A 25,088-nucleotide genomic window follows, 5' to 3' on the forward strand; every position below is an offset into this window, starting at 1 on the left:
GCCCGAGCACGCCGCGCCCACCGACAGCGTGCCCGACAACGTGAGTACTGCACGATACTAACCAGGGATGTTGCGAGTATTCGTCCCTGTCCTCAGGCGGGCGCGGGGTTAGCCGGGCGCGCGCGCGCCGCCGTGCACGCCGCGCCCGAGCACGCCGCGCCCACCGACAGCGTGCCCGACAACGTGAGTACTGCACGATACTAACCAGGGATGTTGCGAGTATTCGTCCCTGTCCTCAGGCGGGCGCGGGGTTAGCCGGGCGCGCGCGCGCCGCCGTGCACGCCGCGCCCGAGCACGCCGCGCCCACCGACAGCGTGCCCGACAACGTGAGTACTGCACGATACTAACCAGGGATGTTGCGAGTATTCGTCCCTGTCCTCAGGCGGGCGCGGGGTTAGCCGGGCGCGCGCGCGCCGCCGTGCACGCCGCGCCCGAGCACGCCGCGCCCACCGACAGCGTGCCCGACAACGTGAGTACTGCACGATACTAACCAGGGATGTTGCGAGTATTCGTCCCTGTCCTCAGGCGGGCGCGGGGTTAGCCGGGCGCGCGCGCGCCGCCGTGCACGCCGCGCCCGAGCACGCCGCGCCCACCGACAGCGTGCCCGACAACGTGAGTACTGCACGATACTAACCAGGGATGTTGCGAGTATTCGTCCCTGTCCTCAGGCGGGCGCGGGGTTAGCCGGGCGCGCGCGCGCCGCCGTGCACGCCGCGCCCGAGCACGCCGCGCCCACCGACAGCGTGCCCGACAACGTGAGTACTGCACGATACTAACCAGGGATGTTGCGAGTATTCGTCCCTGTCCTCAGGCGGGCGCGGGGTTAGCCGGGCGCGCGCGCGCCGCCGTGCACGCCGCGCCCGAGCACGCCGCGCCCACCGACAGCGTGCCCGACAACGTGAGTACTGCACGATACTAACCAGGGATGTTGCGAGTATTCGTCCCTGTCCTCAGGCGGGCGCGGGGTTAGCCGGGCGCGCGCGCGCCGCCGTGCACGCCGCGCCCGAGCACGCCGCGCCCACCGACAGCGTGCCCGACAACGTGAGTACTGCACGATACTAACCAGGGATGTTGCGAGTATTCGTCCCTGTCCTCAGGCGGGCGCGGGGTTAGCCGGGCGCGCGCGCGCCGCCGTGCACGCCGCGCCCGAGCACGCCGCGCCCACCGACAGCGTGCCCGACAACGTGAGTACTGCACGATACTAACCAGGGATGTTGCGAGTATTCGTCCCTGTCCTCAGGCGGGCGCGGGGTTAGCCGGGCGCGCGCGCGCCGCCGTGCACGCCGCGCCCGAGCACGCCGCGCCCACCGACAGCGTGCCCGACAACGTGAGTACTGCACGATACTAACCAGGGATGTTGCGAGTATTCGTCCCTGTCCTCAGGCGGGCGCGGGGTTAGCCGGGCGCGCGCGCGCCGCCGTGCACGCCGCGCCCGAGCACGCCGCGCCCACCGACAGCGTGCCCGACAACGTGAGTACTGCACGATACTAACCAGGGATGTTGCGAGTATTCGTCCCTGTCCTCAGGCGGGCGCGGGGTTAGCCGGGCGCGCGCGCGCCGCCGTGCACGCCGCGCCCGAGCACGCCGCGCCCACCGACAGCGTGCCCGACAACGTGAGTACTGCACGATACTAACCAGGGATGTTGCGAGTATTCGTCCCTGTCCTCAGGCGGGCGCGGGGTTAGCCGGGCGCGCGCGCGCCGCCGTGCACGCCGCGCCCGAGCACGCCGCGCCCACCGACAGCGTGCCCGACAACGTGAGTACTGCACGATACTAACCAGGGATGTTGCGAGTATTCGTCCCTGTCCTCAGGCGGGCGCGGGGTTAGCCGGGCGCGCGCGCGCCGCCGTGCACGCCGCGCCCGAGCACGCCGCGCCCACCGACAGCGTGCCCGACAACGTGAGTACTGCACGATACTAACCAGGGATGTTGCGAGTATTCGTCCCTGTCCTCAGGCGGGCGCGGGGTTAGCCGGGCGCGCGCGCGCCGCCGTGCACGCCGCGCCCGAGCACGCCGCGCCCACCGACAGCGTGCCCGACAACGTGAGTACTGCACGATACTAACCAGGGATGTTGCGAGTATTCGTCCCTGTCCTCAGGCGGGCGCGGGGTTAGCCGGGCGCGCGCGCGCCGCCGTGCACGCCGCGCCCGAGCACGCCGCGCCCACCGACAGCGTGCCCGACAACGTGAGTACTGCACGATACTAACCAGGGATGTTGCGAGTATTCGTCCCTGTCCTCAGGCGGGCGCGGGGTTAGCCGGGCGCGCGCGCGCCGCCGTGCACGCCGCGCCCGAGCACGCCGCGCCCACCGACAGCGTGCCCGACAACGTGAGTACTGCACGATACTAACCAGGGATGTTGCGAGTATTCGTCCCTGTCCTCAGGCGGGCGCGGGGTTAGCCGGGCGCGCGCGCGCCGCCGTGCACGCCGCGCCCGAGCACGCCGCGCCCACCGACAGCGTGCCCGACAACGTGAGTACTGCACGATACTAACCAGGGATGTTGCGAGTATTCGTCCCTGTCCTCAGGCGGGCGCGGGGTTAGCCGGGCGCGCGCGCGCCGCCGTGCACGCCGCGCCCGAGCACGCCGCGCCCACCGACAGCGTGCCCGACAACGTGAGTACTGCACGATACTAACCAGGGATGTTGCGAGTATTCGTCCCTGTCCTCAGGCGGGCGCGGGGTTAGCCGGGCGCGCGCGCGCCGCCGTGCACGCCGCGCCCGAGCACGCCGCGCCCACCGACAGCGTGCCCGACAACGTGAGTACTGCACGATACTAACCAGGGATGTTGCGAGTATTCGTCCCTGTCCTCAGGCGGGCGCGGGGTTAGCCGGGCGCGCGCGCGCCGCCGTGCACGCCGCGCCCGAGCACGCCGCGCCCACCGACAGCGTGCCCGACAACGTGAGTACTGCACGATACTAACCAGGGATGTTGCGAGTATTCGTCCCTGTCCTCAGGCGGGCGCGGGGTTAGCCGGGCGCGCGCGCGCCGCCGTGCACGCCGCGCCCGAGCACGCCGCGCCCACCGACAGCGTGCCCGACAACGTGAGTACTGCACGATACTAACCAGGGATGTTGCGAGTATTCGTCCCTGTCCTCAGGCGGGCGCGGGGTTAGCCGGGCGCGCGCGCGCCGCCGTGCACGCCGCGCCCGAGCACGCCGCGCCCACCGACAGCGTGCCCGACAACGTGAGTACTGCACGATACTAACCAGGGATGTTGCGAGTATTCGTCCCTGTCCTCAGGCGGGCGCGGGGTTAGCCGGGCGCGCGCGCGCCGCCGTGCACGCCGCGCCCGAGCACGCCGCGCCCACCGACAGCGTGCCCGACAACGTGAGTACTGCACGATACTAACCAGGGATGTTGCGAGTATTCGTCCCTGTCCTCAGGCGGGCGCGGGGTTAGCCGGGCGCGCGCGCGCCGCCGTGCACGCCGCGCCCGAGCACGCCGCGCCCACCGACAGCGTGCCCGACAACGTGAGTACTGCACGATACTAACCAGGGATGTTGCGAGTATTCGTCCCTGTCCTCAGGCGGGCGCGGGGTTAGCCGGGCGCGCGCGCGCCGCCGTGCACGCCGCGCCCGAGCACGCCGCGCCCACCGACAGCGTGCCCGACAACGTGAGTACTGCACGATACTAACCAGGGATGTTGCGAGTATTCGTCCCTGTCCTCAGGCGGGCGCGGGGTTAGCCGGGCGCGCGCGCGCCGCCGTGCACGCCGCGCCCGAGCACGCCGCGCCCACCGACAGCGTGCCCGACAACGTGAGTACTGCACGATACTAACCAGGGATGTTGCGAGTATTCGTCCCTGTCCTCAGGCGGGCGCGGGGTTAGCCGGGCGCGCGCGCGCCGCCGTGCACGCCGCGCCCGAGCACGCCGCGCCCACCGACAGCGTGCCCGACAACGTGAGTACTGCACGATACTAACCAGGGATGTTGCGAGTATTCGTCCCTGTCCTCAGGCGGGCGCGGGGTTAGCCGGGCGCGCGCGCGCCGCCGTGCACGCCGCGCCCGAGCACGCCGCGCCCACCGACAGCGTGCCCGACAACGTGAGTACTGCACGATACTAACCAGGGATGTTGCGAGTATTCGTCCCTGTCCTCAGGCGGGCGCGGGGTTAGCCGGGCGCGCGCGCGCCGCCGTGCACGCCGCGCCCGAGCACGCCGCGCCCACCGACAGCGTGCCCGACAACGTGAGTACTGCACGATACTAACCAGGGATGTTGCGAGTATTCGTCCCTGTCCTCAGGCGGGCGCGGGGTTAGCCGGGCGCGCGCGCGCCGCCGTGCACGCCGCGCCCGAGCACGCCGCGCCCACCGACAGCGTGCCCGACAACGTGAGTACTGCACGATACTAACCAGGGATGTTGCGAGTATTCGTCCCTGTCCTCAGGCGGGCGCGGGGTTAGCCGGGCGCGCGCGCGCCGCCGTGCACGCCGCGCCCGAGCACGCCGCGCCCACCGACAGCGTGCCCGACAACGTGAGTACTGCACGATACTAACCAGGGATGTTGCGAGTATTCGTCCCTGTCCTCAGGCGGGCGCGGGGTTAGCCGGGCGCGCGCGCGCCGCCGTGCACGCCGCGCCCGAGCACGCCGCGCCCACCGACAGCGTGCCCGACAACGTGAGTACTGCACGATACTAACCAGGGATGTTGCGAGTATTCGTCCCTGTCCTCAGGCGGGCGCGGGGTTAGCCGGGCGCGCGCGCGCCGCCGTGCACGCCGCGCCCGAGCACGCCGCGCCCACCGACAGCGTGCCCGACAACGTGAGTACTGCACGATACTAACCAGGGATGTTGCGAGTATTCGTCCCTGTCCTCAGGCGGGCGCGGGGTTAGCCGGGCGCGCGCGCGCCGCCGTGCACGCCGCGCCCGAGCACGCCGCGCCCACCGACAGCGTGCCCGACAACGTGAGTACTGCACGATACTAACCAGGGATGTTGCGAGTATTCGTCCCTGTCCTCAGGCGGGCGCGGGGTTAGCCGGGCGCGCGCGCGCCGCCGTGCACGCCGCGCCCGAGCACGCCGCGCCCACCGACAGCGTGCCCGACAACGTGAGTACTGCACGATACTAACCAGGGATGTTGCGAGTATTCGTCCCTGTCCTCAGGCGGGCGCGGGGTTAGCCGGGCGCGCGCGCGCCGCCGTGCACGCCGCGCCCGAGCACGCCGCGCCCACCGACAGCGTGCCCGACAACGTGAGTACTGCACGATACTAACCAGGGATGTTGCGAGTATTCGTCCCTGTCCTCAGGCGGGCGCGGGGCTGGCGGGGCGCGCGCGCGCCGCCGTGCACGCCGCGCCCGAGCACGCCGCGCCCACCGACAGCGTGCCCGACAACGTGAGTACTGCACGATACTAACCAGGGATGTTGCGAGTATTCGTCCCTGTCCTCAGGCGGGCGCGGGGTTAGCCGGGCGCGCGCGCGCCGCCGTGCACGCCGCGCCCGAGCACGCCGCGCCCACCGACAGCGTGCCCGACAACGTGAGTACTGCACGATACTAACCAGGGATGTTGCGAGTATTCGTCCCTGTCCTCAGGCGGGCGCGGGGCTGGCGGGGCGCGCGCGCGCCGCCGTGCACGCCGCGCCCGAGCACGCCGCGCCCACCGACAGCGTGCCCGACAACGTGAGTACTGCACGATACTAACCAGGGATGTTGCGAATATTCGCATCCGCATCCGCGGAACATCCGCATTATTTTCAACATCCGCATCTGCATCCGCATCCGCATAAAATGGATGCGGAGCATCCGCTTGATGCGGATGTCGACCGAGTCGGTAACAGGAACGTATTAGCGGTGACGCCGCCGACGTAAGTGCTAGGTAATTTCGTCATTATACATATAATATAATATAATATAATATAATATGTATATAACGAAATCGTCTAGATCCCAAAAAGTCGGCCAAGTTACTGTTTATTAAATAAAACACACCTATATTCTTGCTCAAATACTAAACGTTTCGTTTTTTTTTAATAAAAAATGCTAAAACTGACTGGTAGAGAATGCTTTTGGCATTAAGTCCGCCTTTTGTACGATAAGTTTTCTTTTGTGCAATAAAAGTTTAAATAAAATCGTAATATTTGACGTTTTTTAAGTACCAAATCTTGACATGTGAGGCTTAAAATATCCGCATCCGCATCCGCGGATGTCAAAAAATCTACTTACATCCGCAACATCCCTGATACAAACCCACTAACATACATATAGGTAGTTAAATTATATACTTTGTACTAACACTATGGGTTCCATGCCTGAAATATATAATTTCAATAAAGTTTAAATAAACGTTAGTATGTCTGACAACAGTTTGAATTCGAAAACTTATGATGTTGGATGATTGCAGACCCGACGCCGGCTGGAGACGGAGGCGACGATGGCCGGCACGGACACGGCGCCCGCGCTGCTGGCCCACAAGCTGGACAACAAGCGGCCCGAGCCGGACAAACACGTCAACGGATACGTGAGTTGTTTTTACTAACTCTGGCGTCTCTGGTACCGTCATTTTGAAAAAAACCGGCCAAGTGCGAGCCGGACTCGCGCACGAAGAGTTCTGTACCATTGAATTTAATTGATTTATAATTTTTAGTGTAATTTAATTTTAATTTAATTAATTGATTTTACAATTTATGTACTCAACTAACATATTTTAAGCACAGTGTATGGGCCGACAGACCTGAAATAAAGACTTTCAATTTCAAAACGACAAAAAAATCACGTTTGTTGTATGGAAGCCCTACTTAAATATTTATTTTATTTTGTATTTAGTATTTGTTGTTATAGCGGCAACAGAAATACATTAACCGTGAATATTTCAACTGTCTAGCTTTCACAGTTCATGAGATACAGACAGACGTACAGTGGAGTCTTAGTAATAGAGTCCCGTTTGTACCTTTTGGGGTACGGAACCCTAAAAACTATTTAGACAAAAATATCTACGTAATTATGGAATTTCACGAGAACCGGTTGAGAAATGCGACCTGCAGAGAACATGCTGAGATATAAAAGAAATTAATATTTGAAATGTTTGCCCAAGCTGAAAAGAAGACCTTCGCTGACGCTCGGTCAATAACATGTTTGATTGTCCACAGTCGACCACGGACAAGCCGACGGCGGAGAAGGAGCCCGAGGCGCGGAGCACCCCGGCGCCGTCGCCCGACCGACACGCCAAGGTATTTGTTACCACTAGCACAGAATAAATAATAGTAGTAGTAGTAGTAATCACTTTATTGTACACAAAACAGGTTTACATAATATTTACAGAAATAAAGGTACAAAGGCGAGCTTATCCCTGCAAGGGATACTACTAGGAATAGGGGGAATAGTACTAGGTACAGAAGACTCACTCTCTAACAAAACGCGTCTGTCACGATCAGCACAGATATGGCCGCTAGGTGGCGACAACGCCACGCGCGGCTTATGGCAAACCCCAAAATTGGGGTCGAACGTATGTACATACTTTTAGCTACCTGTAGCAAAGCGACGAAATCGCGGAGTGAGCCACGCCTGCCACTAGCTTTTACCATGCCCCATAGACTAGGAATCCTCTAGACGGAGTTTAGAGCAATTATTTCATGAAACCGATGCTGCCAAAAATGCGGGGGTGCGCGGGACGAGGTGAGCGAGGTCCCGTGCCGTGATTGATCCGTTCAAACGACGAACGAGTTCACGGACGTCACACAAAGACACTTTCGACTCGAACATAGAGTAAAATTACCATATCCGTGGCAGCGGGGGCAGCGCGACTATGCTCAGTCTAGAGGATGTTTTGTCTGTGGTTACCACTAGCTTTTACCAGGCCCCTATTTCACCATTATTTGTAGCTCCATCTGGGGGCACAGCAGTGCCCCCGCCAAGTCGAGCAAAACAAAGCGGCACGTATTAAAATTTAAAAATATCTTATTGATACGGTTTAACACCCCCTGGCACTGACTAAAATAACCGACTTGGTTTCAACGGATTCGCGTTTCACCTGCGATCTTTGTGACAGAATGTGTCGTGCTGCGATTGGACTTTACAGCCATAGGAAAAGGTGTGGCGCACCTCAGATCTCCGACGGCGCACAGACCTCTTCTTAATAAACTGTCGTTGCAACAATCATCTGTCAAGATGCTCTGGTTTCACATAACATCTAAAAAATTTTTGTAGTAGAAGAATTGCATTGCGAGACTTGCATCTTTTTACATGTACTGTCCGTTTTTTTAGCATTAGAAAGAACTTCGCAGAAGTAAGCTTGTGGTTCCAAATCCGGCACTTTTAGCGGTAATAATTGGAAGTAAATTATATGTATTGACCATGCTACATTAGATAATTCAATAATTATTAACAATTAAAGAGCCTGATAAAAACTGCACGCTTGCTTCTGTGGAGTTCTTTCTAATGCTAAAAAAAACGGACTGTACATGTAAAAAGATGCAAGTCTCGCAATGCAATTCTTCTACTACAAAAAAAATTGATGTTATGTGAAACCAGAGCATCTTGACGAACTATAATGTTTTTGATGGGATTTTGGATTTCACGGGCCTATAAATCCCGGTCTGTTGATAGGCCTGCGTGGATATAGATCCAACACGTAGAGGCCCCTTGGAGTGAGCAATGCAAACGGTTCCAGTGCTCCTGGTGTTTAGTATGCTGTTTGGGCTGCCCCACAACCCCTTCACTAAGGGCTCATTTAGACGATGCGAGAACTCGCATGCGAGTTTCATTACATTGCGGGTTTTAATCGATCGGTTGAATTGGACGTAACCAACAGTCCGCAATGTAACTAAAACCGCATGCGAGTTCGCGCGCCGTCTAAATCAGCCCTAAGGATGCCTTTCTTCTGGGCAAAATAGCGGCATTTTTAATAACAAAACTTCCGTGAGACACAGACATATTAAATATATTAAGAACGGGTCACTCACGTATTTTAAGACGAAAAACGCTCGACATGTTTCACTCCGTACCGAGGAGTGTCATCAGGAGCTTGCGTTTACGGTGACGGACCGGCGCAGACTGCGCGCCGCAGCTCTCCGCGCCCGATGACTCGGCGCAGGCGCCGGTGGCGGCAGGGGGAGCGAGAAACTACCCTCGTTTATGGCATTATTGTCAAATGATGGGTTGCACACAACACTCACTACGTCATTCGCTAATGGTTCGTCCACACTGCAACCGTCCGTAAACGCAAGCTCCTGATGACACTCCTCGGTACGGAGTGAAACATGTCGAGCGTTTTTCGACTTAAAATACGTGAGTGACCCGTTCTAAATATATTTAAAATAGCGGCATAGCTGTGTGCATGGTATAATAATATACTCCGCCTGGTACTCTCTTCCCGTCTTTTCGTGGTCACGTGACTGACACAAGCCTACGTCACCATGCGACAGCGCTTTATGATAATATGCGATAGCACTACATAAAGTGGCAATGTTATTGTGACGTAGGCTTGTGTCGCTCTGGGAAGAGAAGACCATGTTTTATTAGACTATGCGTGTGTGCATGTGTTGTAGGTATTGATTTTTTTTATATTGTTGCAGGAAACGAGCACTTCAGTGGTGACCGGCACCACAGCCACGCGGCCCGAGCGGCAGAGCGTGCCGCCGTGCAAGCCGAGAGTCGGCCCCGGTAAGTTTATGTACTTGTATGATTTTAATTGCATGGCATGGCATTATACTCTGTTTCTTTAGGTACTTAAATAAAAGTAAACAAATAAATTCTACATTTTCGGGTAGTTATAACATTTATTGATTAAGGGGCTACCCGAGGTATTTTATGAAAATATTTAAATTTGTGTTATTTCAAATAGAAACACTACTATAGCTAAGTTATTATAGTATGAATTTTCTCAAATGATTTTTACGCGTAAGACCCTTATCTGTTAAACAAAAGCCATTTCTATTGTGCGAGCAGCTGGCTCTCGTTGAGCGCGTGCCAAAGCAACAATGTCGTTTAAAAAGCGGCTTTATCGTGGTGGCTTTAAGGTTCAAATCAACCAAACTGATGTTGATTGTTTTATATGTACAGGTGGGCCGACGTTGGCCCGGCTTCGCGTGGTGACGGCGCCACCGTGCTGTGTGCAGGAATTGGCACATCAAGATCACACGCCCGCCACCAGCAACCCAGGTACTTAAAAATAAATTAAAACTGGAAATAGTTAAGGTAGAAGTACTAGTGCTCGACGCTGCACTAGTATTCGACATGGGCACTTTATGTCAAAGTAATATAGGTTAAATTTGAACGGCGAAGATTTTTTCTGTATTCAAATTTAATCCTTGTCACTTTGACATAAAGTTCCCATGTCGAATACTAGTGCAGCGTCGAGCACTAGTACTTCTACCTTATTTGTTTTACAAGGAGGCAAAGTTGTTGTTTAACCGCTCGTGCTAATATTGATACCCGAGCAAGCGACAGATTCTAAAATTGTAATCTTGAGCGTTGCGAGGGTTTCAAAGCACGAGGGTTAAACAAAATTTGCCCCCGAGTGATACACAACATTTTTCACCACACCAACCCGAAGCAAATATTAAATGTAAAATAGCAAATCCAAATGAATGTTATTAAATATTTATCATCCAAAATCATCATTTAAAAGTCAATTCTACCACCAAACATAAGAAAACAACTCAAAATTTGCATTTGATTACTTTGCCACACATGTGAAAAAAATGCAACTTTGCTATCAGTTTTTGAAGTGCAAAGTAAGCATTTCCGAGCTGGTGTTGTGAAAACTTACTGTCATATGTATTTTATTGCTAAGTTTAATAGCAACGTCCGCAGACCTTTCTGGTTGATACAACATTAATTTAGTATTGGACAGCACATCGTTGTTGGTGAATTTCCAATATGACGGAACTCCGGTAGCAGTTTAAGAAGTGTAAAACTCTTATGGTAGATGTCGCTAGGGCCTCCCTAAGGCTCATATGAGGTGGAAATATTCACTGTATAGGTAAGATCTTGGTAGCTCAGATGGCAGCGCGCTGGGCTAGCGATCCAGTGGTCGTGGGTTCAAGCCCCACCCAAGACAGGGAATTTTTCCACTTTTAATTTACTCCGTTATTGTTTCAGCTGAAGCGGTCAGCCCTAGGATCTTAGCTGACGTGGACAGCGTACACTCGGACACGCATTTCAAGAGAGGTACAGTCTACTATATATATTTCCTTCAGTTTTTCTTCTTAACACCCTGTATGGTTTTCAATATGGCTCGTTTATAATTTGGCAAATCGAATGTCATTCGGTTCGTCTTGATTGTCCACTATAGTCTGTAGTCTTTAGGTATTTAAATAAAAGTTAACAAACAGTTTGTACATTTTCGGGTGTTATAACTACCATATATTGTTACCAAAAGGTTAACTATAGTCATGGACAAAAATTTAGAGGAACGCAAAAAAACATTACACTTACAGCACCTAAAGTACTTTCAAAATTAGTAAATATTTTTTTTTTGCGTTGATATTTGTCTATGAGTGTATGTTATGTTTAATAATGTTCAACAAATTTAAGCTTCGAATACATTTAAAAGGGGAAAAATAACTATCTTGAACTCACGGCCTCTGGATCTATACTCTAGCGCTCTACTATCTGAGCCACCAAGGCTTCATCCATAGCCAGGAAAATTTTCCATCATATGGGTCAACGTTTAACAAATTTTACAGAAAATAGTTATGATATAAAGTTGTTTGTGTGACAGGTACTCGCAGAACGGCGAGGGCTCGGGCCGACCAGAGTTACACACAATTTGCTGTTATGGATGATGAAAATGTCTCGGCTTTACAACAGGTATTATTTATTCTCTCTTCTTCCTCGCGTCATTTTGCCACGACTCATGGGAGCCTGGGGTCCGCTTGGCAACTAATCCCAAGAATTGGCGTAGGCACTAGTTTTTATGAAAGCGACTGCCATCTGATCTTCCAACTCAGAGGGGAAACTAGGCCTTATTGGGATTAGTCCGGTTCCCTCATGATGCTTTCCTTCACCGAAAAGCGATTGGTAAATATCAAATGATATTTCGTAAATAAGTATTAAACTTTCGCGTTTTGAATACATATTAACTCACATTATAGACGGGTCTAACGCGAATTATATTCAATTACCTTGATTTACCAAAAATCTAAATCAAATCAAGGTAAATCAAGGTAATTGAATATAATTCGCGTTAGACCCGTCTATAATGTGAGTTAATAAGTATTAAGTTCCGAAAAACTCAACTAAGTTTGACTGGAAAGGCGATTTCGCGCGGTCATCCACTTTCGTCTTAAATATATTTTAATTGTTAATAGGTCACAAAGGGAGGCGCGTTGACTCTAGTATCTCTATGGAAATCTCAGTTCGACGATTCAGAAGAGACCACAGACAATGAATGGAAACAGGAGCAATTACAGGTAAGGTCGCTTACGTAACGCTTTTTCTTTGTATGGCGGCTACCTCAATCAACTTTGTAAAGCTCGAGAATATACTGTCAATTTGTTAGCCAAAAAAAAAAAAAAATTCAGATTCTGATTCAAATCATGTAATACTACCAGACCCAATATAGCTTTCTCATCATTATAAGGATAACATCCTGTTTAGGATGTCTCCTAGTCGTCACGCTATCTCCTCTGTGATCTGCCTTTACGCTGTCAGCCCTCTGTGACAGCAACGCAGAACCCGTTTAAAAATATTTAAAATGTTATATTTGTCAACAGTCCCCAGAGCATCGAACAGGCGCCAGCAATGCTCGCAGCAGTGCGGTTTCTAGTTCAGCCAACGCTCCGCGCACACAGCGTGCCAACACAAATGCTCAGCTCAACGCGAGGGACCCTCCCCCCACACTACAGGTACCCACAGTCACCCGAGCGCCAAACAGCCAGCAATGCTCGCAGCAATACTTTTTCTAGCTCACACAGCGCGCCAATACTAATGCTCAGGTCAACGCGAGGGACCCTCCCCACACACTACAGGTACCACACTCACCCGAGCACCGAACAGCCAGGAATGCTCGCAGCAGTACGGTTTCTAGCTCACACAGCGCGCCAACACTAATGCTCAGCTCAACGCGAGGGTCCCTCCCCCCACACTACAGGTATCACAGTCACCCAAGCAACGAACAGCCAGCAATGCTCGCAGCAGTACGGTTTTTAGCTCACACAGCGCGATAACACTAATGCTCAGCTTAACGCCAGGGACCCTCCCTCACACTACAGGTACCACAGTCACTTGAGCACCGAACAGCCAGCAATGATCGCAGCAGTACGGTTTTTAGCTCACACAGCGCGCCAATACTAATTCTCAGGTCAACGCGAGGGACCCTCCCCACACACTACAGGTACCACAGTCACTCGAGCACCGAACAGCCAGCAATACTCGCAGCAGTACGGTTTTTAGCACACACAGCGCGCCAATACTAATTCTCAGGTCAACGCGAGGGACCCTCCCCACACACTACAGGTACCACAGTCCCCCGAGCACCGAACAGCCAGCAATGCTCGCAGCAGTACGGTTTTTAGCTCACAGCGCGCCAATACAAATTCTCAGGTCAACGCGAGGGACCCTCCCCACACACTACAGGTACCACAGTCCCCCGAGCACCGAACAGCCAGCAATGCTCGCAGCAGTACGGTTTCTAGCTCACACAGCGCGCCAACACTAATGCTCAGCTCAACGCGAGGGACCCTCCCCCCACACTACAGGTATCACAGTCACCCGGGCACCGAACAGCCAGCATCGCAGCAGTACGGTTTCTAACTCACACAGCGCGCTAATACTAATGCTCAGGTCAACGCGAGGGACCCTCCCCACACACTACAGGTACCACAGTCGGCACCGAACAGCCAGCAATGCTCGCAGCAGTATGGTTTCTAGTTCAGCCAACGCTCCACACAGCGCGTCTCCAACACTACAGGTATCGCTATCACAGATAATTATTAACTTTGGTTGTTTGTCAGTGGGTCATTTTATTTACAGTACATATAAGCCTACTTTCCCGCACTAGTGAGGGAATAAGCACTTTTCGTGCCTATGTCGAAAATTTAAAGGGCCATAATATACTGTAAAACGTTGTACAAACTACAATACACATGCGAATAGGTCGCAACTCGGGTCGATTCAAAACACTCCCTTTGGTCGTGTTTTAATTTATTTTCCGATTTTCCTACTTTCCGCACTTGTATCGGAAATTACTACATAATATTGTACTTGCAGCCCGCGCCAGTGCCGGTCCCGCCGCCCGTGGAGCGGGCCGCGCCCGCACCTCCAGCACCCCTGTCCCCGCGGCCGCAGCGCTGCCTACACATCCCCGGCATAGAGGCCTTCCCTAAATTGCGGCCCGCTTTACCCCGCAGCTGGAGTTTACCTGCTATAGGTGAGTTAGCGGCCGAAGTGAAACGAGGACGTAGTAATGTCGAAGCACATTTTTTTTTTATGATATAGGAGGCAAACGAGCAGACGAATCGCCTGATGGTAAGCGATTACCGTTGCCTATGGACACCCGTACGCAAAAAAAATCATTATGGCGGACGAATGCTTGAACCGTCGCCGTATTTAAGAATGATTTCGCTTAAAATTATTATTTTTTTCTTCGTAAATGTGATGAAAATCATTGTGGAACTCCGGGAGTAAGAATATTGTTACTCGAATCTTTAATTCATTCCAGCCTACGGCTGTTGTGAATATATTACAATATTCCACTTACCCCCCACGTTGCACAATGTACAGGGTATTTTTCTACTAGTCAAATCAGTTACTTTTTTAGAACTGTCAAAACGATTTACTAATATGGATATTATATGAAACATTACATCGTGACGTCACGGTCAACTCACCTACTTTTTATAGTTCTTTCCGATTTATTAAATAGAACTTGTGTTTAAAAGTAACTCCTATCTGTGTTTTTCTAATAATTATCGGGTGCTTTATTTCATGTACGGTGTCAAATAATTTATTGTAAATACAGTATAGTACCCTATTTTGTTGAAAAATTCGTAAAATTTTTTTTTTCAGGCGCTCACGTCCGCAAGCTCCGACCCCCGTTACTCCAGCAGGCCTCCTTCGACGGCGGCACCGGGGGCTCCCTGCGCTACAGGGTGGACGTGATGCGGGGCGTCGCCTCCCGTCACGAGGGGCCCGCCTCCCCCACCCCGCTTCAGAGGGCCAACAGCGCGCCGGTGAGTGTAAACAGAGCTCGGAAACCGGTTTCGTTCATTTATCCGGAGGAAAAAGATTTTTGCGGTGCAATTTTTCCCCCCCACACTACAGGTATCACAATCACCCGAGCACCGAACATCCAGCAATGCTCGCAGCAGTACGGTTTCTAGCTTAACAGCGCACCAACACTAATGCTTAGCTCAACGCGTGGGACCCTCCCAACACTACAGGTATCAGAGTCACCCGAGCACCGTACAGCCAGCAATACTCGCAGCAGTATGGTTTCTAGCTCAACACCGCGCCGGGCAGTAACTATTAGCCTACTCCAAACGTTACTCCAGCAGGCCTTCGACGGCGGCACCGGGGGCTTCCTGCGCTACAGGGTGGACGTGATGCGGGGCGTCGCCTCCCGCCACGAGGGGCCCGCCTCCCCCACCCCGCTTCAGAGGGCCAACAGCGCGCCGGTGAGTGAACAGAGCTCGGAAACCGGTTTATTAAACGAACCGGTTTCGTTCATTCATCTGGAGGAAAAGGATTTTTGCGGTGCAATTTTGACAAATAAGAATTTAACGCAAGGGTATCACAGTCACCCGGACACCGAACAGCCAGCAATGCTCGCAGCAGTATGGTTTCTAGCTCAAGAGCGCCGGTCAGTAACTATTAGCCTACTCCGCCCGTTACTCCAGCAGGCCTTCGACGGCGGCACCGGGGGCTCCCTGCGCTACAGGGTGGACGTGATGCGGAGCGTCGCCTCCCGCCACGAGGGGCCCGCCTCCCCCACCCCGCTGCAGAGGGCCAACAGCGCGCCGGTGAGTAAACAGAGCTCGGAAACCGGTTTATTAAACGAACCGGTTTCGTTCATGCACCCGGGGGAAATGGATTTCGTTTGCAGTGCAATTTTGACAAATAAGAATTTAACGCAAGGGTATCACAGTCACCCGGACACCGAACAGCCAGCAATGCTCGCAGCAGTATGGTTTCTAGCTCAACAGCGCGCCGGTCAGTAACTATTAGCCTACTCCGACCGTTGCTCCAGCAGGCCTCCTTCGACGGCGGCACCGGGGGCTCCCTGCGCTACAGGGTGGACGTGATGCGGGGCGTCGCCTCCCGCCACGAGGGGCCCGCCTCCCCCACCCCGCTTCAGAGGGCCAACAGCGCGCCGGTCAGTTTAAACAGAGCTCGGAAACCGGTTTATTAAACGAACCGGTTTCGTTCATTCATCTGGAGGAAAAGGATTTCGTTTGCAGTGCAATTTTAACAAATAAGGATTTATATAAGTAGATTTTATACTCATTCATACTCATTATCTTTATTGCATATCACATATCACATTGTTTCTCAACCTATTACATAGAATTGTGTACAACATGACACCCTCTAGGGCACAGCAAACAGCAACAGATTTTAAGTACATTTGCATTTTGTTTTGGCTGAATACTGTGACAATATTTTATACCATGTAACACATTATACATACCTACGTATTCTTGCAAATAAACGCTTCTATTCCATTCTATACCGGTTAAACAACTCTTCTATTGAAATACCGGTATACGCCAAATGAGTTTGTCTTTCGTTTTCGTGGTACCGAAATTAACCGGTTAATTAAAATGACCATATCGAAGCAAGATAGAGCGAGTAAATAATGCTATCTCTTTCACGTATGAAGACGAGTTTAACCGAGCGTCTCGGAGACCTGAGAGTAACCGGTATTAAGTATATCGTTCTCCGCGAACCATTAAATTTGTTCCCATTTTTTTACCGGTAAGGACCTTGTAAAGACAGAGAACGATTTTTTTTAGTTCGTGTTCAATAAATTAACCGGTTTTTAATGAACGAAATAATATGATGGTTTTAGAACGATATTAACTGGTATTTCAATACCGTTTCCGAGCCCTGAGTTTAAGAATTAACCTACTCAAAAAGCCAAGTCTGTCGACATCTATTACAATCATTAAAATCGGCTCATCACTTCCAGTAGTTTTGACAATACGCTGAAACAGCAAAAATACTGCTAATATCATTATCATAACCCTCCCTTTTGAATTAAAACCAAAATATTACTAAATCCGCGAAAAGTTGACGTGCTAGTCAATCATGCTAACCCGTTATACTTACATGCGTATCTTTTACATGGAATTTATATTCCCACCCTCCCACCGCAAAAATAAATACGCAAATAAATATAACAAACCACCACCAAAAGAACAATACTCGACACGTGTTTCGCCTCTCTACGAGGCATCTTCAGGAGATGTTGACGGTCTGACGCCCGGCAACGGAACCCCCTTTTTGTTTTTAAAGGGGCCCACTGATTAACAGTCCGCCGGACGGTATCGGCCTGTCAATTGTTCGGAACTGTCAAAATTTTGTTCTAACTGGCAGGCCGATACCGTCCGGCGGACTGTTAATCAGTGGGCCCCTTAAAACAAGCATTCGTTTTACCATGGATTTTTTTTCGCAGAGCCTATCAAGTTCGTCAACAACCACGGCGCCGCCTCGGAGACCAGAGAAACAGGACCCGCCAGAGGGCGCCACAGTATCTAGTCGGCTAGAAATACGAGTTAGGCCGCCTGACTCTGCCTCTCCTGGCCATTCGGGTGAGTTACTCAATTAGATTCCTCGGGTTCCTCCTCGCAACGCATTCCTCCATATTGAGGGGTGACCTCCCTTTTGAATCAATCATCGAAGCGCTGGTGGCCTAGCGGTAAGAGCGTGCGACTTGCAATCCGGAGGTCGCGGGTTCAGACCCCGGCTCGTACCAATGAGTTTTTCGGAACTTATGTACGAAATATCATTTGATATTTACTAGTCGCTTTTCGGTGAAGGAAAACATCGTGAGGAAACCGGACTAATCCCAATAAGGCCTAGTTTCCCCTCTGGCTTGGAAGGTCAGATGGCAGTCGCTTTCGTAAAAACTAGTGCCTACGTCAAATCATGGGATTAGTTGTCAAGCGGACCCCAGGCTCCTATGTGAGCCGTGGCAAAATGCCGGGATAACGCGAGGAAGAAGACCTCCCTTTTGAATCGCTTTCTTTTTCACGATCTTTCTCCATCTGAGTTTGTCCTCGGTGGTGTGGAGAGCCATGTGAACTGTGGAGTCAAGAGCGGTGCGGTGCGGATCGGACCAACGTATTGGACTGCGTCCACGTCCAGGCCTATAGTTCGTTTTTTTTAGCATTAGAAATTAGGTAAACAATCTTGATGTGTCTTTTAATTGAAAAACACGTTTTAAAAATAAGTTCCAGCAAATATGTAACAATTATGAATCTAATACGAACATTTATATTCTTCTGCTTTCATAAGTAATAGATTTTGGTTTTTAAAAAGCGTTATCAATTAAAAGACATGTCAAGATCGCTTACCTTCTTGCAAGTTCTTTCTAATGCTAAAAAAAACGAACTATAGTCCCATCCAATTAGGTTCGTCAGCTCAAAAAAAACTGTGAAATTAAGTATAACGTTTAAAATAACACTTACACAGTCTGTGCTATTCAAATCGCTGCAGATTTAGCTTGGTATGATTCTATCAACACTTCACATAAGAGCGATAGCGTCGCACAATTTCTCAGAGCGATTTTTTGTGGAGCAAATTTTGATAAAGATATCTTGAAAATTTTAGTTTTGAATGTAGACAATATAACCAGTGGCAATGTGAGCTGTGGACCTCGCGATAAGCTTAAAAAACCGGCTAATTGCGAGTCGGACTCGCGCACAAAGGGTACCGTACAATTACGCAAAAAAAGGCAAAAAAGTCACGTTTATTGTATGGGAACCAAACTTAAGACAAAACAGGAGCTGAGTTTTAAATATTTTAGATAAATATACCCGTCTCGGTAACGGAAGCGGCTCCTAAAACTAGTGCGATAAGGACAAGGCGAAAAATCCTGCGTAAAAATCTCAAAAATCGAGGTTTCGTACTCGACTGTTTCCTCCTCCAAAACTTAACCAATCGTCACCAAATTGGAAAATCTAAATGATTATGAAATTATCTATGTCGGACCGTTTTGCTTTTTTGGCTAATTGATATCAGTTTTGAATACTACGCCTCTCAATGACGCCTCTCTTGCGGCATAGTCAATGAGGCCATTTTGGCCATTTTTGAAGGGCTCTAGCGCCTTAAAAAACAAAAATATAAAAAAAAGCAAAACGGTCCGACACAGATATTGACAATATTAATCTGTGTTGAAAAAATCATTGCTCTAGCATCAAAACCCAAGGAGGAAACAGTCGAGTACGTTTGTATAGAGAAATGACCACTCCTGTTGTTGGCTCTTAAATATTTATTTTATTTTGTTTTTTGTATCGTCTGTGAAAATTTCGACTGTCTAGCTATTATTCATGAGATACAGCCCGGTGACAGACAGACAGAATGACAGAGGAGTCTTAGTAATAGGGTCACGTTTTTACCCTTTGGGTACGGAACCCTAAGTTTGAGATTTGTAGCACAGAGAGCCATGGAGCGCGCCATTCTCGGTATCAAGCTTCAAGATCGAGTAAGGAATGTCGAGATCCGTCCCCGCACCAAGGTGCATGACGTAGGTTTCGTCATTACCAAACTAAAATGGAATTGGGCAGGACATGTTGCTAGGCAGAGTGATGGCAGGTGGACTAAAATGTTAACAGAATAGTGGCCGCTTTCAAATGAAAGAATCGCCTGGCGTCCGTTGGCTCGTTGGGTGGACGACATCCGGAAAATTGCGGGTCACTTCTGGATGAGATTAGCTCAGGACCGGGACAAGCGGCGTACTAGAAGAGAGGCCTATGCTCAGCAGTGGGCGATAAAGGGCTGATATGATAATGATGATGAATAAATGTCCACCGATGTACAGTTAGGAGGGTCCCTGTTTGAACGAAAGCATTGACCAAGCTGTAACTGAGACCTTCGCCAACGCTCGGCCAATGAATATTTGTATTGTTGCAGTGAAAATCCATTCTGTCGTGAGTGGAGGCGAGCCGATCAGAAACCACGAGGACGCTTCGATTTATTACGACGCCACGGACCATAGAGACAAACGGTACGTATTACCAAAGGGAATATATATAGTATAGAGGGCTATTGCCAAAGTAAATTTTGTTGTCACGGTACATTTAGTGCCATCTATCGACACACGATTAAAACTTAAAATAAAATTGAAAATGTATAAATTAATCAAAATATGTTTACGGATAAATGATTTTTAATTTGTATTGTTCCATACTGACCCATGCTCTTTCACTGATATGTGTTAAAATTGTTAAATATGAAACGGTGTCGTCAACGCCATCTAGCCCAGAACAGGCCAAAGGTGTGTGTCTATCTATCTATTCGAGAATGACTTTTTCTTGATTTCCGAGGCACGTTCTTTTTCTTAGACTTTATTTTTCTTATACGGAGTTATATAACTCTGGTATTACCATCACCTCCTTTTTACACACTTTTACTTAGCTTCACTGCGTATGTATAGTAGAATCCGCTTATAATGACATCGAAGGGAAGTGACAAACACGTCATACTAAGCGGATGTCATATAAAACATACTTGTACAACTTCTTATTTTTGTTGTTTTCCAAATTAATCTCAAATTCCTTTATGAGAAATGAGTTTTATTAAACTTGTAACAAATATCATACTTGTCAAAACTAAAATACCTTACACGCCACGAACGCACCAAACGTCCTCGAAGGGAAAGATGTGATGACGGCCACGAAAATCAGCGAACGTGTCAGTATAACCGGACATAATTTCATGGAAATAAGATTTTTAGGTCATAGTAAGCGGTTTGTCACTATAAGCGAAGTCATCTTATCCGAATTTGTCACAAAGAATTTTATATGAAAACCAAACTTCGCACAGTAATTAGGATTGTTCATTTTTTTAGACCCCCATTTTTATTTTATTTTCTGAAAATATAGGTTAATTTAAGATACCAATTTGAATGATTTAGTAATTCGTAGCTCGGTTGAATATTTATAATTTATTGAAAATATGAGATACGACGTCTCGTAAATTACATGTCGTCTGCTGATTAGGATAATGCACAAGCAACAACAAGCATTAAAAAAATAGTTGTCATTGTCAATTGATTGTAATGTCACCTGTCGACAATGTCAGTGTCACGTGTTTCTATAAATAACAATCGTCTGGAATGGAAAACTCGTTTATTTTGAATCATTAATTTCAAAATACCTACGCTATAAATTTGAGAAAGCTGATTCCAGAAATCTGCCTAAGTTATATAATATAACTTAGTTTTATTGGAGTATGTATCCATATAGCATCCAACTCCAACCATAACTTGGCTGAAATCAAGGGAGCAAAAATACAAATGTAAGTTACCTACATCATATATATTTTAACTGATTCGATTTGTAAGAAGATTGGATTCATAAAATCGTTACAAGCGTCCATTGCTAAAGGTAGCTTAGCACCCAGTGGGTGCTTTCTACCGGCTTGTCACCATTGTTTGGATATTGTACTACATACTTATACTACTATTGCCAACAACATGCCAATTTTGCTAATTATATCCTATTATTTCAGGTCATCGTGATTCCTATTTAGATACAGCTGTGAGATATGTAACTGCACTTGGGCCCAGAACAAAGTTGAGCATTTTGTATTGAAACGAACGTCATATTAATTATTAATCGTCGTAATACTTTACGACCGTAAATAATGCCTGGGAACAGAGTAAATAACAAACCATACACTTCTCTTCTGGATGGTCAACAAGAAGCCATCATTGTCAGATGCTCGTGCAGAACATGATAAACATACATTTAATGTAAAGTCACAATTTTTTTTTTGGAAACATATATAAATTATTTCCCATATTAATAAAAAAGTAGGTAAACTAAAACATGTTTTATTATTCACAACTCTTTATTAAGTCTTGTCCACCATGATATCAGCAGCTTGAACTGCAACATGTACCTGGAAATTAGAAATTATATCTTTTTAAAGCAGTTTCAGGCTGAATTTTGAGTATGGCTATGTATTCTTGTATATTCCTTCTTTCTAGTAGGCACCATCTCTGTTTAACGGTTTGCCTTTAGATACTCTGGCTACATTACCACAGAAAATAAATAGATACCACGACCCTACCAATAAAGTGAGCTTTTAAATACTTAATTGTAGTAAATTAATATTAATTTTATACTTACATCGACGTGATTCTCACAGCAATACTGTGTGTAACACGTGAAGTAGGTAGGTATTCCAAGTTTAATTCACGGCACCATCTTTCACGTCGTAGGTCTTCGTGGATTCGAACTATTATTTTTGTGAATCATTCCCACACATAGGAACAAGGTTTTTGATATATTATTAAGCAATGAAATCTACTGTTTAGGTATTAATTATAAATCAAATTGTAACAAACAAGCGCAGCGGTTTAACTGAAAAATTTTGTTATGACAATCGATGACAATGATAACAACCTTGACAATACGTGAGTGACGGATTTATTTACTATGGTTCGATAACTTTTATTATGCAATGACTTTACATTCAGCCCAGGAGAAGGTCAAACTAAGGTCATAAGGATATTTGTTGAAATATCTTCAATCCTCAATTATTATATCGCAGCAAATGTCGGAAACTGTTTAAAAACCTTATATCTCGAAATGGTTTTCGAAATAGAACATTTGAAAAAAAATGAACAATCCTAATTACGTCATAGTAAGCGGTTGGTCAGTATAAGCGGAGTCATAATAAACGGATTCTACTGTATGTCGCAGGCCAATTGTAATAATCCGCCGTTCTCTCGATGCTAGATGTCGACTAGGGGTCCCTTTGTTTCCCATAAAGTTTTAAGCCATAATGTATTGTTTGTCATATTATCGTTAGTCATAAAACTGAAACCGTTATCTTTTCAGGATATTCGTAAGGTTATTCTGTAGAAAGGTTAGGTTAGGTTTGTTTTATGGCAATCCTGAAAAGTAACGCGTTTCTGAGAAAAACCAATTATGACTAACGAAAATTCGGTCAAACAATACATTATGACTTAAAACTATTTGGGAAACAATAGAGACCCTGTCGACTATGAAAATACTAATATTTTCGGTACCAAAACTGATGTATGGAGTGAGCAGAGTCTAAATATATTTTTCTATGCTTCAGACATAGAGTAAAAAATACAAAGATTGCTCATTTCATCAGTGGCGTAGCTAGCGGGGGGCGGCGGGGGCGGTCCGCGACCGTGAACATCAGTAGTGCCACCTATAAAAATTCGTAAAATGAAAGCGATGGAGTAAATCCTAAGCTATTTAACAAAAATTACAAAAAATTACTCTTTTTAAATATATTTTACAATTTTGATTGAATTTTGGGGTGACACCCACAATTTCCGCACCGGGTGCCACCCATGCTAGCTACGCCACTGACCCTGCCTATGAAGCCGATGGTCCCGGGTTCGAATCCCGGTAAGGGCATTTATTTGTGTGATGAACATAGATATTTGTTCCTGAGTCATGGATGTTTTCTATGTATATAAGTATGTATTTATCTATATACGTATGTATATCGTCGTGTAGTACCCATAGTACAAGCTTTGCTTAGTTTGGGACTAGGTCGATTTGTGTAAGATTGTCCCCAAATATTTATTTATTTATTATTTATTTATTTATTTGTTTGAAAGGTCGTTGACCCGAAGCGGCGAGAAGAGTCAAAGTCCAGCTGTAGAGAGGACCAGACTAGACACCATACCAGATAGGTACGTTAAATACATTTTCACCTCACCAGCTCGGAAAGGTTTACTTTGCACTTCAAAAACTGATAGCAAAGTTGCATTTTATTCACATGTCAGGCAAAGTAATCAAATGCAAATTTTGAGCTGTTTTCTTATGCTTGCTGGTTGAGATCTGATGAATACATTTTTTAATTGAAAATCAATATTTAAATAACTCCTTTTTTTAGAACTCCAATTGTGAAACGGGAAGTATCCAGCGCGGGTGGCGATGGATCTCAGAGTTTGAGAGATGTAAGTGTTATAATATCACTTTTATATAACTGATGCCTATAAAGAAAAAAGGCAATTTAGATATTTCTGTATTCTTTACATTCCGCACCAACTAACTACTGCTCTTTGCTTTAGCCTAACTTTATAGAAAATGTCGTGTGGCATTAAGTACGCCTTTTGCAACATATTTTTTTGCTATGCAATAAATTTTTAACAGAAGAATAAATAATCAACGTAATGTATTTTGTATTATTTCTGTATTTTACTTTTATATCCGTATTATGAAAACCTAGTCCAAGATAAAGAGAATAATCAACGTAAAACATATTAAAATTGGGCGCCATTTTGAATTTTGCAACTTATTAGAACGTTCGTTTCAGCGTTCGACCACCAGCGCCACCACATCTCGTATCCCCATAGCGACCATGGCGGAGAACAGGCTAGCCAAGTGCGCCTCCTGGAGCGGCGACGGACCCCTGTCGCCGGACCCTAACGATCTGACCCCAGGTGTGTAGTCAGACAGACAGGTGCGAGTATCCCATAGCGACCATGGCTGAGAACAGGCTGGCCAAGTGCGACCTGGCGCGGAGACGGACCCCTGTCCCCGGACCCTAACGATCTGACCCCAGGTGTGTAGTCAGACAGACAGGTGCGAGTATCCCATAGCGACCATGGCGGGGAACAGGCTGGCCAAGTGCGTCCTGGAGCGGGGACGGACCCCTGTCCCCGGACCCTAACGATCTGACCCCAGGTGTGTAGTCAGACAGACAGGTGCGAGTATCCCATAGCGACCATGGCGGGGAACAGGCTAGCCAAGTGCGCCTCCTGGAGCGGGGACGGACCCCTGTCCCCGGACCCTAACGATCTGACCCCAGGTATGTAGTCAGACAGACAGGTGCGAGTGTCCCATAGCGACCATGGCTGAGAACAGGCTGGCCAAGTGCGACCTGGCGCGGAGACGGACCCCTGTCCCCGGACCTTAACGATCTGACCCCAGGTGTGTAGTCAGACAGACAGGTGCGAGTATCCCATAGCGACCATGGCGGGGAACAGGCTGGC

At 49.1% G+C, this 25,088-nt stretch overlaps 1 protein-coding gene and 1 non-coding gene across 2 annotated transcripts; both read left to right on the top strand.

The window, feature by feature from the left end:
* Window positions 1-6,344: 6,344 nt before the first annotated feature.
* Window positions 6,345-24,544, top strand: LOC134677812 (serine/arginine repetitive matrix protein 1-like). Its single transcript, XM_063536240.1, has 18 exons — window positions 6,345-6,455; window positions 7,084-7,164; window positions 9,508-9,595; window positions 9,995-10,093; window positions 11,036-11,104; window positions 11,658-11,746; window positions 12,247-12,348; window positions 12,652-12,783; window positions 14,147-14,306; window positions 14,945-15,108; window positions 15,433-15,552; window positions 15,778-15,897; window positions 16,023-16,250; window positions 17,553-17,688; window positions 20,012-20,105; window positions 23,709-23,783; window positions 23,987-24,050; window positions 24,410-24,544. Exons 1-18 carry the CDS (start codon window positions 6,369-6,371, stop codon window positions 24,542-24,544), a joined length of 2,043 nt encoding a protein of 680 aa, XP_063392310.1. The 5' UTR covers window positions 6,345-6,368.
* On the top strand, window positions 10,922-10,994 carry Trnaa-agc (transfer RNA alanine (anticodon AGC)). Its single transcript has one exon. It is a non-coding gene; the product is annotated as a tRNA-Ala (tRNA).
* Window positions 24,545-25,088: the final 544 nt, after the last annotated feature.

The sequence above is a fragment of the Cydia fagiglandana genome, chromosome 27 (assembly GCF_963556715.1).
Source record: "Cydia fagiglandana chromosome 27, ilCydFagi1.1, whole genome shotgun sequence".
Lineage (NCBI taxonomy): Eukaryota > Metazoa > Arthropoda > Insecta > Lepidoptera > Tortricidae > Cydia > Cydia fagiglandana.

Bases quoted from the DNA above. Each gene is read 5' to 3' on its own strand.
- LOC134677812 (XM_063536240.1), top strand. From the start codon at position 6,369: ATGGCCGGCACGGACACGGCGCCCGCGCTGCTGGCCCACAAGCTGGAC. The intron at 12,349-12,651 runs GTAAGGTCGCTT...ATTTGTCAACAG, and splicing joins GGAAACAGGAGCAATTACAG to TCCCCAGAGCATCGAACAGG. The intron at 16,251-17,552 runs GTCAGTTTAAAC...TTTTTTTCGCAG, and splicing joins AGAGGGCCAACAGCGCGCCG to AGCCTATCAAGTTCGTCAAC.